General features: G+C 59.0%; 6 protein-coding genes across 6 annotated transcripts; 2 read left to right on the forward strand and 4 right to left on the reverse strand.

Moving 5' to 3' along the window:
* Positions 1-273: 273 nt before the first annotated feature.
* Positions 274-2,585, reverse strand: BJ171DRAFT_490371 (uncharacterized protein). Its single transcript, XM_053109612.1, has 3 exons — positions 2,032-2,585; positions 1,147-1,900; positions 274-879 (listed from the first exon to the last, which is right to left on the reverse strand). The coding sequence occupies exons 1-3, from the start codon at positions 2,533-2,535 to the stop codon at positions 476-478; spliced, it is 1,662 nt and encodes a 553-aa protein (XP_052970229.1). The 5' UTR covers positions 2,536-2,585; the 3' UTR covers positions 274-475.
* Positions 2,586-3,603: 1,018 nt separating this feature from the next.
* Positions 3,604-6,703, forward strand: BJ171DRAFT_455393 (kinase-like domain-containing protein). The gene is made up of 2 exons (XM_053108275.1): positions 3,604-5,294; positions 5,497-6,703. The coding sequence occupies exons 1-2, from the start codon at positions 3,736-3,738 to the stop codon at positions 6,521-6,523; spliced, it is 2,586 nt and encodes an 861-aa protein (XP_052970230.1). The 5' UTR covers positions 3,604-3,735; the 3' UTR covers positions 6,524-6,703.
* Positions 6,704-7,521: 818 nt separating this feature from the next.
* On the reverse strand, positions 7,522-8,627 carry BJ171DRAFT_471845 (uncharacterized protein; the record flags this gene model as incomplete). Its single annotated transcript, XM_053108626.1, has 3 exons — positions 7,522-7,945; positions 8,081-8,172; positions 8,310-8,627. The coding sequence occupies 3 exons, from the start codon at positions 8,625-8,627 to the stop codon at positions 7,522-7,524; spliced, it is 834 nt and encodes a 277-aa protein (XP_052970231.1).
* An 882-nt stretch (positions 8,628-9,509) lies between these two features.
* On the reverse strand, positions 9,510-11,462 carry BJ171DRAFT_490380 (uncharacterized protein). Its single transcript, XM_053109613.1, has 2 exons — positions 10,695-11,462; positions 9,510-10,462 (listed from the first exon to the last, which is right to left on the reverse strand). Exons 1-2 carry the CDS (start codon positions 11,211-11,213, stop codon positions 9,743-9,745), a joined length of 1,239 nt encoding a protein of 412 aa, XP_052970232.1. The 5' UTR covers positions 11,214-11,462; the 3' UTR covers positions 9,510-9,742.
* On the forward strand, positions 11,415-12,156 carry BJ171DRAFT_490383 (putative methyltransferase-domain-containing protein). Its single transcript, XM_053109614.1, has one exon. The coding sequence runs from the start codon at positions 11,471-11,473 to the stop codon at positions 12,107-12,109; it is 639 nt and encodes a 212-aa protein (XP_052970233.1). The 5' UTR covers positions 11,415-11,470; the 3' UTR covers positions 12,110-12,156.
* BJ171DRAFT_595962 (uncharacterized protein) lies at positions 12,157-13,119 on the reverse strand (the record flags this gene model as incomplete). The annotated part of the gene is made up of 4 exons (XM_053114643.1): positions 12,157-12,418; positions 12,702-12,777; positions 12,893-12,914; positions 13,030-13,119. 4 exons carry the CDS (start codon positions 13,117-13,119, stop codon positions 12,292-12,294), a joined length of 315 nt encoding a protein of 104 aa, XP_052970234.1. The 3' UTR covers positions 12,157-12,291.
* Positions 13,120-13,281: the final 162 nt, after the last annotated feature.

Consider the following 13,281-nt stretch of genomic DNA (forward strand, 5'->3'; position numbering starts at 1 on the left):
GACACACCTCGTGGGCGACTACGAGCAACGGATGTATCACGCTCCCTTGCTGGTAAGTCTTGTTGGCGCGCTGTCTGTCTGACGGCCTCTGTTGCTCTGTCGGCTTGTTCGCCCCGAAAGCGTGACGCTGCCCCAGGCAAAATTGGAAACGGTCCTCGCACAGGAGCTCCGGCCTGGCGCATGCAGTCGCCTGGACCAGCGTTTCCACACAGCACCACACCCGTCCTGAAAGAGGCGACAGCGGGCACTCGCGTGGCCGGCACCTTGTAAGCCCGTGGTCCTGGTCGTGGTCCTGGTCGTGGTCCTGGTCGTGGTCCTGGTCGTGGGGCGACAGGCCACGGAACCACGTCCTGCTCGGCCAACTTTGTTGGTGATTGTCTGGGGGGGGGGAGGGTGGAGGAGGGACTCGGGAGCATGTTCGGGCAATGGCCCTGCCAACCAGCTCGTCGCGGGCAACATCACAGACACAAGATCGCTACTCGGCCTTTTGCTTCTTGCTAAGACGTCTCCAGAGGCTGCGGGCAGCCACGGTGATGCCCCACATGGACAACGCAACTGCCCCGAGGAGCAGGATCGCCAAAAACATATAGGCTGAGGCTATGACGCGTGTGTTGTCTGCATATCGCAGATGCTCGGTGCTGCCCATCGCAATGGTTTCCTCGACGATGTTGGCCCCTTTGATGACCCCGCCGCCGGCCTGGGCGAGACGCTGCAGCGGGAGGATGTTCTTGGCATAGGACGGGTCGCGGAGAAGCGTCTGGAGCTTGGTCTGGATCTCGGTGCGCGAGCGCTCCCGGTCCTCCGATGCCAGCACGGCCTTGTCGAGAAAGAGACCGGCCTTCAATCGAGCGATATAGGCAATGTTGTAGGGCTGATCGCCTGGGGGACGTTGAGGCGACGGAATGGGTGTTAGTGACGCAAAAGCACTCGACATGGTCGGATCGGCGCGATCATTCTGTCCGATCCCCAACCAAGCTCAGTAGCAGCCACTATCGGTATCGATCCTCCTGATGCATCGTGTATTGCCGACACGACTTCGCCATGGTTCTGGACCACTCCTTCCCAGCCCGCCCACTGCGCGAACATCGACTGGCTGTGTCGTCCCAGTTTTGCTAGAGTACCACTCTCGGCTCCTGCGGTACTTGCCGTGATACGGGACACCCAGCATCGGCTTGCCGTTCCAGATACCCTCGACGACGCTACTGAATCCGCCGTGAGTGAAGAAGACCTTGACGGACGGGTGGGCCAGGACCGCCATCTGGGGAACAAAATGCTCGACTCGGATATGGCTGGGCCACTGCGTGTCACCGAGCAACCGGAGCAAGTTGGCATGGGAGACTTTCTTGAGTGACCACAGGGTCTGGTACTCGGTCGTGGAATTGAAGGCCTCGAACATGGCGAGCAGCGTCGCATTGGAAGGCATAACCATGGTGCCGGTCGAGGTGTACACGACAGGACGGGAAGCAGACTCGAGCCACTCGAGCACCGATGGATGCTGAGTGCGCAGGTCTTGGCCCGAGGGCACCCACATGCCACCCATGCGAGTCGCTGCGGTCCTCAGCGTGATGGGCTCATATCCCCATTCGCTCGAGACCAGATCGATGGCAGGCTGAGCTGGGTGGGCATTGACTCGCTCCTTCAAGTGGTATTCCGGGTGGCTATCGTCGATCGAGTCTATAATGTTCAGGTGCTGGAACGTGAGGCTTTCGCGCAGTCCCATCATGACCATCCGACCGATGAGCACCTTGATGGCCTGAGGGAAAGTCAGCTTCGGATCGGGGAGTCCGTCCATGATCGATGGAGTGAATGAATCTGCAAACGCTTGGTTTTCGACTATGGCACTGGTAATGAACTGTGAGATGACGGGAACGTCCCAGTATTGACCCAAAGCGGAAGTGGTCTGTTTCGAAGCGAGTAACGGCGGACAATCAGCAGGGTTGGAGTCGCGAACATGACGGGGCGCTGGAGCAATCGAGCGATTGAGTAGTGCTGGAGCGGCATTATGTACAGCCCGTGCTGTTGCAAACATACCCTTTGGATCAGCTTCCCGCCAACAACAACATCGGGGCGTCTGTCCTTCATCACCTCGAGGCTGTTCGCGAGCAGATCTCCAAGAAAGAGCTTCTGCAAGGCCGTAAAGCTGCTCCAGTGCCGGGCAAGGCTGAGGATCTTCTCGAGCTGGGTCGATCCGTGTCCGGCTCTTGATGCAATGCCGATCAGCGCCTGGGCAAAGTCGCGCTCGTCGGGGAAGAGACGGAATTCGATACTGGTGTTGCGCGCATATTCCGGAACAGTGTAGCTGGCCGCCGTGATGAAGGTGACATGGTGTCCGCGCTTTGCGAGCTCGGCGGCCAAGATCACAAGCGGGTTTGCGTGGCCCGTGGCTGGAAGGGAGAGAATGAGGACGGTCTTGGGCTCATCCGTCGGGAGCGAGCGCAGCGAGGAGGGGATGTAGATGTCGCTGGCCTGCGCTCCAAGAGCGGCGCTGAGGAGAAGTATGAGCCCGGCGAGAATATTTCGTGCTATCGGACGCATGGTGGCTGCGATTGGCGTGGTCTCGGCGACAGCCAGGGCTTGCCGGTGACTTTATAGCTCTGGTTGTGTGATGCGGGCGTGGGGTCATGGCAGGATGACAGCGGATGGCGGAGAACATTACTCAACTGTTGCCTGAACCATGCCGCCTCTGCGCCGATCCAACCGCACCCGCCAAAAGGTTCTCCCATCCCGGACCGGGATGCTCTCATTCGCCGTGATAGCCGATCTGGAACTGAGGCGCTGGGGTGGCGCTGGGAGGATCGGATTGTCCACAAGGCCGATTCGCCAGCCATCGTAACGCTGGTGGGGGTCTGCGTGTGTCCAGCTGGGTCAGAAGTGCTGTCGGGCTGGCTGATGAGCGACAGCCGCGGAGATACGGCAGGCAAGCTCGGATCGGATGAACCAGGATGCTGACGGCCCAACGCAGCGAGGACCATGGCGACTGCTGGCCGAGTGTCGCAGCAGCACTCTGGTGGACGGCGAAGGTATCCAGAGGCGGGGTTCCGGAGGCGGTATGGGTGGGGGCGGTATCGCCAAGCATGCGCCCTTGGGCCGGCAAGGATTGACTGTAATACCGATACCGACACCGATCCAGATGCAGACGCGGATGATACCAATGTAGATCTGACACGTGTGGTCAAGAGGAAAGCGGGACGCATCCGTCTCCGTCTGACCTTATCCGAGTCAGGACATCGGACTTCTTCTACCTTCCATCATCAACTTATAGTTTCCATCATCGCCCTCTGGTTTCCATCATCACCTTTTAACTTCCATCGTCGCCCTCTGGTTTCCATCGCGTTCCCGTTTTCACCGCTGGCTTCTCGGCGAGGCGCTCTCGGCTCTCTCTCTCGCTGCAGTGCCGCTGCTGCGCCACGGTGGCGGGGGCAGCGGGGATACCAAGTGTCACCCAAAGTAACGGCGGGGGACTCACTCAGACAACCCGCGCCGCTGTTGACTGCCGCGTTTGACACCGTGTGACCCAGAGACGCACGAGCCGTGTGGATACCGCGACGCGACTCCTCTATATATTGCGCACCCGCGGCCTTCGTTGCGGCTGGTGTCGGTTTGCTTCATCGTTGGCTTTGGCTTCGTCCGCCCCTCTCCTCTGTCCTTCGTCGGCCTGCTGTCCTCCTGCCGGACCCGCTCTGCCTTCACCCCACCTCATCTCCCCCCGTCTCGGGTCACCCGCTTACCGCCACCATGGAGATCGTAGGCTTCGCAGGCCTCCTTCACATTGCCCCCTTGCTTCTCCGTCCGGCTATTCTCATTGCCCAGGAGCTCTATGCCGCCATCCAGGCTGTCAAGCAGAACGAAGCCGCCTGGGGGGAGCTCTCCCGAGAGTCCAAAGACGCCTTGGAGATGCTCGCTGGTTGCAATGAGAACCATCCTGCCTTTGCCCGTCAGGTACAGCGCCTCAATGATTTTCATCGTCAAATCTTGAACTACTTTAACCAGCACATCAAACTACGCTCCCGGCTCGAGTTGTTCATCTACGGCTCCCAGATCCGTCAACGGATCCAAAGTTTCCACCGCGAGTTTGGCAATCTCCAGCGGTCCATCATGATGGCCCTCACCATCGGCATCGCCAACAGAGTCCAGCACGACCGCACCATCACCCAGGCCATCAGCAGCGACGAAGCCAGGGATGCCGATCAGCTGCGCCGCTTCAAGGATCAGTTCCAGCAGAACGCCAACGCCGCCCTTGCTGATATGGGCGTCCAGCTCGGCAATATGCAGGAGTGGCAAATCCGAAGACTGACGGACGCCATCCAAACCGCCACTGCCACGGTGCCTGACGCTGCCACTGCCGGGGATGCGCAGCGACAAATCGTCGACTCGATCAACCAGGTCCTTCGGCTGATCCAAAGCCAGTCTGCCGCATCCCAGTCCATGGATTTGGAGCCCTGGCGTATCTCTGCTCTCTCCATCACCGATGTTTCCGCCGAGCCGATTCTCGTGAGTGGCTATGCCACGACCTTCTCTGCCAAGTACCACGGCACCGCCGTCGCCATGAAGCAGCTCTTTGGAACGTATTCCGAGAGCGATGTCAAGGAGTTCCGCCGCGAGATCCGCGTCTGGAAGGACCTGAACCACCCCCACATCCTCAACTTGCTCGGCGCCTGCGATACCGAAGAAAAGCTCTTTATGATCTCGCCGCTGCTGTCGCGCGGCACCCTGGAAACATACATTTCCGACAGCGACTATAGCATCAACATGCCCTTGCAGATCCGCTGGATCTACCAGGTTGCCTGCGGCATGAGCTATCTCCATGCCAATGGCACCGTCCACAGCGATCTGCGCACCGCAAATGTCTCGCTCGACGACTCTCTCAACGCCATTATCACCGGCTTTGGCATGTCAAAGACTCGGAATGTCTCCATGACCTTCCGTCGTCGACGACACGACACCCGTCGCGAACGCCCATTCCATATGGCCCCCGAGCTTCTGGGTGTCGGCGTAGAGACCCCTACGGGCGTCAGCGAGGCGAGTGACGTCTATGCCTACGCCATCCTCTGCTATGAGGTCATGAACAAAGGATACAGCTGGATCGACGATGCCGGAAACCATATGAAGGCAGCGGTGCAGCAGCAAACCCTTCTCCGATCTGAGCGGCCCAAGAAGATCCGTGGTCTGAATGAGGATGTGTGGCAGCTCATCCAAGACTGCTGGGGCAATGACCGCAACGAGCGACCGATCTTTGACGAGATTTTGCTTCGCTTGAGCTACTTCACTGAGCTTCAAAAAGATGAGCCATCTCGGTAAGTGTTGCTGCTCCAAATGCACCAAGGGCGTGCGGCGATAGCCGCACACTTTGCTCCACGCAACTGGCTTAGTGGAGGCCGAGTTTGATTGTATACATCCTGCGGCGCTTGCCGTACGATCCGCCGCTCGTAATCCAAAGAGATCTGCACCGTAGCTGATTGATCGCTGGTTTCGTAACTTTCGCACACCGGAGCGCAGCCCCAACACCCCCAACCGTTTGATCACCGACCGTGAGCTTCAATTCATCCAAGAGGCAGTCCAAGTCCCCGGTGGCATGGTTCCCAGGATTCGACAGGGCGATCCCGATGCTTGCGTTGCCGTTACCCAGCTCCTCATCGACGCTCAGCTCGATGGCGACGATCCCGCTTGGAAACCCGCCTTCAAGCTGTGTAGCGCCGCGAGTGATAGCAAGTGCCTCCGTGCTTCGTTCCAGCTCGCCTGGCTCTACTTCCTCGGTCTCGGCGTGAAACAAGACTACAAAAGCTCCTTCTCCCACTGGACCAGCGTCCGCGAGTCAGCAACCGACGGGCTAAAAGCCATATCCACCCAGATGCTCGGCTGGTCGCATTACCTCGGACGCGGCATCGATTTTAACCAGAACAAGGCCATCGACCTTATGAAGAAGAGTTACATCACCGAGTTCCCGTTCAAGGACGCTGGCTGCTTTGGAGCGCTGGCGCAGGTCAACTCGGCAGACGCTGCCCTCTTCTACAAGCTCTGTAACCTCGGTGTGGTGTCCGACTGGCTGTGCCAGCACCTGGCGGCCGTCTGCCTCTTCAGCGGCTTTGGCGTGGCTCGCCAGCAGGCTCCAGCGCTGAGGACCATCGAAAAGCTCGCGAACGAGCAATCCCGTGATCTCTGCCAACTCTGGCTCGGCCTCTGGCACATCAGCGAGACCAATACCAATGCCAACCCTGCAACCAGCCTGACCTTCACCCAGGCCGCTGTCGACCAAGGCAATCCGTGGGCTCAGAACTTCCTCGGCGAGTGCTACGAGCACGGCAGAGGTGTCCAGCGTAACGTCACCAAGGCCATCAAGTGTTATTCCGATGCCGCTGCCCAAAGCAACGTTCCCGCTCTGATGAACATGGGCCGATGTCACTTTGATGGCGTTGGTGTCGAACGCGATGGCCAAATGGCAGCCTTCTGGTTCGACAGAGCCGTGGAACAAGGATGCGAAGAAGCCAGGGCTAAGCAACAACAGGCGGTTAGTTGCGGCTGGTAACGCTTCTGCTCGATCCTACTCCTTTGATTCATCTTACTGCCGACGTGTTTTTGCATATCCGTCTGCCTGGGGGAGAGATACTCCGGCATTATCCCGCTCCCTGTCTTTGAGGTCGACGGGCCACCTTTTTCTTCTGGATTTTGAATATACTTGTCTGCAGCTCGCCAAAACTGAAACGCGACTCAGTGTATGTGGTGTTGATCGACCAGTTGGTCTGATGATGTTGATCGGCACTCGCGCTGCTGCGGTGGACTCGCCCGATGAGATATCGCCAAAGAGCATGGTTCAACCCACTTGGTCGTTCTCGGCCGAGCAAACGGAGGCCCATAGTTTCTTTGGAAGGTCCAATATGAGCCCCATGCACCCTTTCCCCTTGCACCCGTCCGTCTCCACCCACCCGATCGCCCTGAACCAAAAGCTGGACGCAGGCACGAAGGCACTCGGAAATGACGTAGGTGGTTCTGGATTTTCATTGAAGCGGTCGGATAAAGTACATCGGCCGGGGCGGAGATGCGACCTGCAACCGCATAGAACTTGACTGAACAGGGAAGGGCAAAGGTCAATGCAGAGCGAAGGTGCATTACAGCCAACAGCGAGCGAAATCGATCAGCCGATCAGTCGGCACGCGATGGAATAGAGTGGATAGAATGGATGCAATGAGTGCGATGGAAAGAACAGATGCGATGGGTGCAACGGAATGCAAAGAGTGAAAAGGATAGGATTGAAGATGGCATGGATTTGTACGGATGATCAACAGACGAACAGCAATCCGACGGCCGGATGGAATCAAAGGGAACCAAATAAATAGGGAGTGACGCTGGAGCGATTCCATTCATCGCACCAGAGTTGTGCTCGCAGATCATGTGTGGATGTGAGAGATCGACAATTGCGATGAGGCATGTGGGCACGGGAAGGGGAGGGACATATGGACATCCTGTCTGGCGGGGCCGATGTGGGTTGGTGTGAGTTTGGAGGTTGAGCTGATACCGGCTGTCCTGTCAGACCAGCGTTATGGATGAGCTCTGAGCCATCATGGCCCGCAAGTTGCCGCCCGAGCGTTTGCGAATGGCCGTGGCTGTGTGCAGTTGCTGCTTGCGCTGCTGACGGAGAGCCGAGACTCGATCGTATTCGTGGATCAGCAGTGCCGCTGAGAGAGCGACGGTCTGGTCGCGGGCAACATCGGGACTCAGCACAATCCGGCCCTCGATCCGGTCGCCGCTTTGTGAGAGAGTGTAGGATCCAACGACGGTCTTTTGGCGTTCGTAGTGGACCAGCTGGAACTGGTTGGGTTTGAAGGGCACAGGACACCAGGCATAGTGGTCGCCGTGAAAGCCGTCAAACTTGTGCTTCGGAAGGACGGCGCCAGTGCGTCGGTATCCGGACTTCATGAACCGGTTGTGCACGTCTTGCACTTCAAAATCACTGTGCAGGAAAAGAGCATGGCAATTGCAGACAAGCACATATCGCCAACTCGTTAGTTAGACCCGGTACCGCCAATCAAGTAAAGGCATCGGCGGACGCTTTCGATTTTCTTCGGCATGGGAAAGATCAACGTACAAGGCGGCGGCTTTGCGGATTATACTCAATAGGGAGAGCTCCTCGACGCCGGCGCTGCACAACCGGATCTCCCAGCGCTCGTATTGCTTTTGCTGTTGATCGGAGGCGAGACGGATTAGCGAGCAAGAGTGGAGTGGCAACATGGGCCTATATCAGGTGCTCGGAAAGCTGGGCACGAGGATCGGACGAATCCGACGACGGATTGTCGCATGGGCAATGATGGACCTACATCGAGATCGGCCCGGGTCGTCACGGGTGTCTCCTGCGGGTACTCGACCAGGAAGAGCGGCTGCAGATCGTTGGGGCCGGCCAACTCGATCATTTGCACGTCGCGCCAGTCGGCATTCCGGGAGTACTGAAAGACGAGCTGGCCCAGCGGGTCGAGACTCTGGGTAAAGTAGTCCGGCGGCGGCTCATCGATACCGCTGTTGCCTTGATCCCAGCGGCAGCCGATCTCCTCGGCCCAGCGGTCGTTGTAGGGCGGCGGGAGGGCCAGCTCGGCATCGTAGGTGTGCTTGAGGGACAGGCGATGAGGAACCAGTGGCATTGTTGCGGATGCTGAAGAAGCCAAAGCGCAAGAATGCCGCGAAGCGGGAGGCGGTTCGATGGGGCTGGGGTTTCGGTGCGCTGGGTTCGCTGCGACGAGATATATAGCGGCCTGGCGGCAGGTCGGGGTCCCGCCGATGCAGCGCATTCCGATAAGGCTGGGCCATGGTGGGCAGCGGCGGGGCAATGTCGCAGGCAGCTGGCTGTGGATTTTGAATCGACCTTGGGCATCCCCCACGGCTTTTGCGCCATCTGCTGCGCGGAACCATCGCCCATGGCGAATCTCTCGGGCCATCGCCTCCGCGGAGGCGACATCGCTGGCGTCGAGACTCGGGCCCCTGGCATCATCCTGCCGGCACAAGGCGCAGGGCCGGCGGTGGTGGTGGTGGTGGTGGATGTTGCCGATCGAGGCCGGTGGCGGGCAGCTGCGATCATCACGGCGGGAGCGAGGCATGGCCAGAGATGTGCTGCCAGCGATCGACAGTTCGGCGAGCCAAAGGCGACAAGGACGCAGAGAACATGCAGATACAGGATGATTTGATGATCTTTGATAGTCTTTGATAGTCTTTGATGGTTGGATGCAGCCGATACTTTCGACACCGTGGCCGTCGTCGAGCCAAGCGTCCGGGTTGTCTGGACAGAATCGACGGCTTTGGTCCGTCCACAGACATCCGCTGATGCCAGGGTGGCCGGGTCAAATGGGGTCGTCGTTCGGCCTCCATGTGGGTCTCGGGTGTCCTGATGGCGATGAAATGGCAAGGTATCGTGCAGACACTTGTCTCCGTGGTGAGTATCCTTTCCCTCCACCCACGTCCATGTCCACGTCCACGAGGCAATGCCAAAGGTTGTCGCAACGTCAGTCTCCTCGGATACACTGCTTGGCCGTGGTGGATGGGTGTGTGTATTCAGGATCCAGAGAAGCGATACGCAGGACTTGAGAGCAGGAAGGCCAGTTTCGTTGTGTGTGGATTGGAGACAGCGCTCATGCATTGCACATCTCCTCGGCACCAGCCGCTCATCCATGTACGTATCTGCATCTGGATATGCACCCGGATGCGCATCTGAATCTCGCATCATCGCTGGCAGTCCTGGCGCTACCACCGGCCAGCAGCTCCTCTATCGTTTGCTTCTCGGCCATCGATCGCGGCTTCTCGATCGGGATCTGTTCCGGATCCGATCTGGGCTGTTCGAGCGTCGTCGATAGCGGTCCCTGCTCCGTGATCGGCTCCTGGATCTGTTGCGGCGCCGGTCTCTGCTTCTGGACCTGCTTCGGCGCCGGTCTCTGCTTCTGGACCTGCTTCGGCGCCGGTCCCTACTCCTGGTTCGGCTTCTAGTTCGACTCCGAGATTGGCTTCGACGACGATCTCTGGCCCTCGGCGGTGGGGAGCGATCCCGCCGCGACCGTTCGCTTTCGATGCTTCTGGTACTTTTGGTATCTGGCTTGCTTGCTTGCTGATCGTTGCTCAAGATGTCGGCCCAGGCATCCCAGCGCCCATCGTCTTCGCCATCGTCTTCACCATCATCCTTGGCTTTGTCCTCGTCGGCGAGCTTGTCGTTCGGCATCAGGGTTGCGTTGTTTCCTTTCCGCGGCGGAGCCTCGGGGACATCGGCACCCGGACCTCGCTTCTTCTTCTTGAGTCGACCAAAGTCGTCGTACTCATCGTCGTCCTGGTAGCGGGTCTCTCGGTACTCCACGATCCGATCCCGTTCCATGAACCCACCGCCACTGCCTGCCCGCTCGGCGTCTGCCCCCGATCCAGGCTTGGGGCACTGGCATTGGTTGCAGTGGCTGCGGCGAGCCCAGTTGATGTTGGAGCACATTTTGCATTTCCAGTCCTGTCGGAGCCAGCCAAGTGAGGGTGAGCCGAATCGGATCGGTTCCTGTCAGCGTTGCCTCGAGGGAGCGGCACATAGCCCCACATCGTCTCAAGCAGTCAATGTATCCTTCGTTTCAGGGAATCAACATATCGCTACGAACAGTCGGCACGTCGTCTCGAGCAACCGATCCGTCGCATCTCGTTGCATCATATCGGCTCGAGCAGTCGGTGGATCAAGCAGCGGCGCCCACCTTCTCGGAAAACAGCCCCTTGTACTTTTGGGCATCCCGCCCAAGCTCCAGGTCCTCGCCGTGCTCGCGATCGGCTTCTCGTTCGCGAGGCATCTTGGGGGGAGGGGCGACTCCTGCTCCGGGCTGCTGTCGGTCTTGGGCAGAGTTGCTGGTCTGGTGCGGCCGCTGCTTGGGCGGGATGTTGCTGGTCTTTTGCCTCCAACGAACCAACCGAGCCGGCGGTTGGATCCTGTCGCAACAGCTTTTGTTGTCCTTGGTCCTGCTGTTGCTGATCTGCCTTGCTGCTTCTGTTGGCCAGCTCCACAGCCCATCCTCGGGATCGCCTCCACCGAACTCGCCGGACGACAGCAATGCCCGAGCCGCACAGCGAGTGGATTCGGCGACTCCAGCGCCAGTACTACCAGCTTGTCCCGATCCGCTCTTTCGACTGGGGAGGTGCGAGCAATCCGGAGCACTTTGCCGAGCCAATGCAGCAAACGATCCTGGACCACACCGTCGCCTCGGCACTGGCCCAGTCATGCCCACCGGCGCCTGTCTACTCGCAGCGCTTCCTCAAGAAACTCATCGAGCTTATCGAGGCGCATGGCATCGAGGTTATCGACTCAGTCCTCTCGACGTATCTTGATTTGATGGCGCTCAGCTCTTCCTCAGATGCGTCGTCGCTCGCGGACTGCCACAAGTCGTATGTCTTTCCTCGCCAACACCCAAGTTCCGCCAGCAATGCCGATGCCGATGCCAATGCCGATGCCGATGCCGATGCCGATGCCGATGCCGATATGGACCCGCCCGTCATCACTCTGCGCGAGGAGCTGGCTGCCATCTCACAGGGAACAACAGGTCTTCGGACCTGGGAGGCAGCCCTGCGCTTCACCGAGGTCATGATATCCCGTCCCGACATTATCCGCGATCGTTGCGTGCTCGAGCTCGGGGCTGGCATGGGCCTGGTGGGGCTGGCCGGCGCAATGCTCGGCGCTCGTTCAGTGTGGATGACCGATGTTAACGAGCAGGTTCTGCGGCGTCTCTCCGAAAATGTCGACCTCAATCGGCCTCTGCTTGAACAGGGCTCAGGCTCTCTCGCGTCGGTCTCGGCCCTGGACTGGGAAGGCTTTGATGCCGCTGATCCGCGATGGGAGCGGGCCGTCGACACTGTCATCTGTACCGATGTGACCTACGATCCCTCCATTGTCTCGGCTCTCGTTCGGGTGTTGGACTTTTACCTTGCTCGCGGAGCCACGGGCTGGATGGCAGCGACGATTCGGCAACCAGAGACCTTTGAGCTCTTTGTTTCCTGCCTCAGCGACGCCGATATCAAGTACTCCAAGCTGGACGTTGACGCCATTCCCAAGTGGTTCTATCACGAGGAGGAGATTGCCGGGGTGGTCGTGCTTCAAATGACCAAAGACGTTGTGCCGTGAGGCTTCAAATCGCCGCAATAAGAATACACCGACTGAGATTTGCGAGATAGGTCGTATATTCCAACAGACGCTCTCCAGTTCCGCTTCGGCTTTGAGCACACGGGCCCGCATTGAGCCGCCAGATTGACTTGCTTCACCAAGCTGGCCGAGCGGAGATCACCAGGGCGGCCGACTCTGGCGCCTCACGATGACTCGGAGGAGTCCGAGGCAGTTTGTTGTCGCTGCCGCTGCTTGGCAAGCCGGGCATTTCGAGTGTCCTCCTTGAGTTTCGCGGGATTATCGACGTTGGAGTGGTCGAAGGGACAGTGTCTGCCTCACCCCACCCATAAAATCGGTCGGATAGTGCACAACCCAGTTAGAGAACCGATCTCGGCCGGGGGTCGTTTGATCGCCGCCGAATCGAACAGAGCGCCAAAGAGCCAAGCCGCTAGAGAGGTTTCGTTCCATCTTGCAGACCAGCGCTCATCATCCAGACTTGTGCGGCAGCCACGGCACCGAATCTGCATTCTGTCAATCGGCTTGGCATTGTTTCTTGCTCGGAACGAGGCTCGGAGATCCGCTCCTCCCCGCCCCCTCTCCTTTCCAAACGTACCTGCATCGGTTTCCGCAGCAGTATCCTCGCTGCTTGTGGCTCAGCTCGGTAAAAACAGAGTAGCCAGTCTTGGGGTCTGATAAAGTCAAGCGAGGTAAGCTTCGTTGTCGCCGTCACCGCCATCAGCGCCATCGTATGGCATCGGCACCATCACCACGCCAACGTAGCAGAATGTCCGTCTGGGCACTGACCTGTGTACGTAAGCTCTCCTCTCTGGCCAGCCGAGGGCGAAGAAATGATAGCAGTGTTCAGCCGCAGCACGGAGCAAGTCAGCTCTCCCCTAACCGCTTCCACAGAGCTCGAGAAAGCAGCAGGTACCGCAGCGTACCTCCACGGCTTCCTGATGGATCGCAACCCAGTCTTCCTCCGGCTCGGGCTTGCGCAGATCCTCGATATCCTCGGTACGGTTGGGTCCCATGCTGACGAGACGCCAGAGTGGATGTAGTGCGGTGCGAAGCGGCAGCGACGGTCGAGAGATATGAGCTTGAGCGGTGCGGATCATGAGCCCGACCGGATCAAATCAGATCAGATCAGGCGCAAGAAGAAATGTCTGTGGGGGTTGCCTTGCCTCGATCGAGGC

The sequence above is a fragment of the Polychytrium aggregatum genome (assembly GCF_025602895.1).
Source record: "Polychytrium aggregatum strain JEL109 chromosome Unknown BJ171scaffold_5, whole genome shotgun sequence".
Classification (NCBI taxonomy): Eukaryota; Fungi; Chytridiomycota; class Chytridiomycetes; order Polychytriales; genus Polychytrium; species Polychytrium aggregatum.

Coding starts and splice junctions, on each gene's coding strand:
- BJ171DRAFT_490380 (XM_053109613.1), bottom strand. CDS start 11,213: ATGACTGGGCCAGTGCCGAGGCGACGGTGTGGTCCAGGATCGTTTGCT. Junction 10,463..10,694: donor AGGGGCTGTTTTCCGAGAAG/GTGGGCGCCGCT, acceptor TGGCTCCGACAG/GACTGGAAATGCAAAATGTG.
- BJ171DRAFT_490383 (XM_053109614.1), top strand. CDS start 11,471: ATGGACCCGCCCGTCATCACTCTGCGCGAGGAGCTGGCTGCCATCTCA.
- BJ171DRAFT_490371 (XM_053109612.1), bottom strand. CDS start 2,535: ATGCGTCCGATAGCACGAAATATTCTCGCCGGGCTCATACTTCTCCTC. Junction 1,901..2,031: donor GCGGGAAGCTGATCCAAAGG/GTATGTTTGCAA, acceptor GCTTCGAAACAG/ACCACTTCCGCTTTGGGTCA. Junction 880..1,146: donor GCTGGGTGTCCCGTATCACG/GCAAGTACCGCA, acceptor AACGTCCCCCAG/GCGATCAGCCCTACAACATT.
- BJ171DRAFT_455393 (XM_053108275.1), top strand. CDS start 3,736: ATGGAGATCGTAGGCTTCGCAGGCCTCCTTCACATTGCCCCCTTGCTT. Junction 5,295..5,496: donor CAAAAAGATGAGCCATCTCG/GTAAGTGTTGCT, acceptor ACCGGAGCGCAG/CCCCAACACCCCCAACCGTT.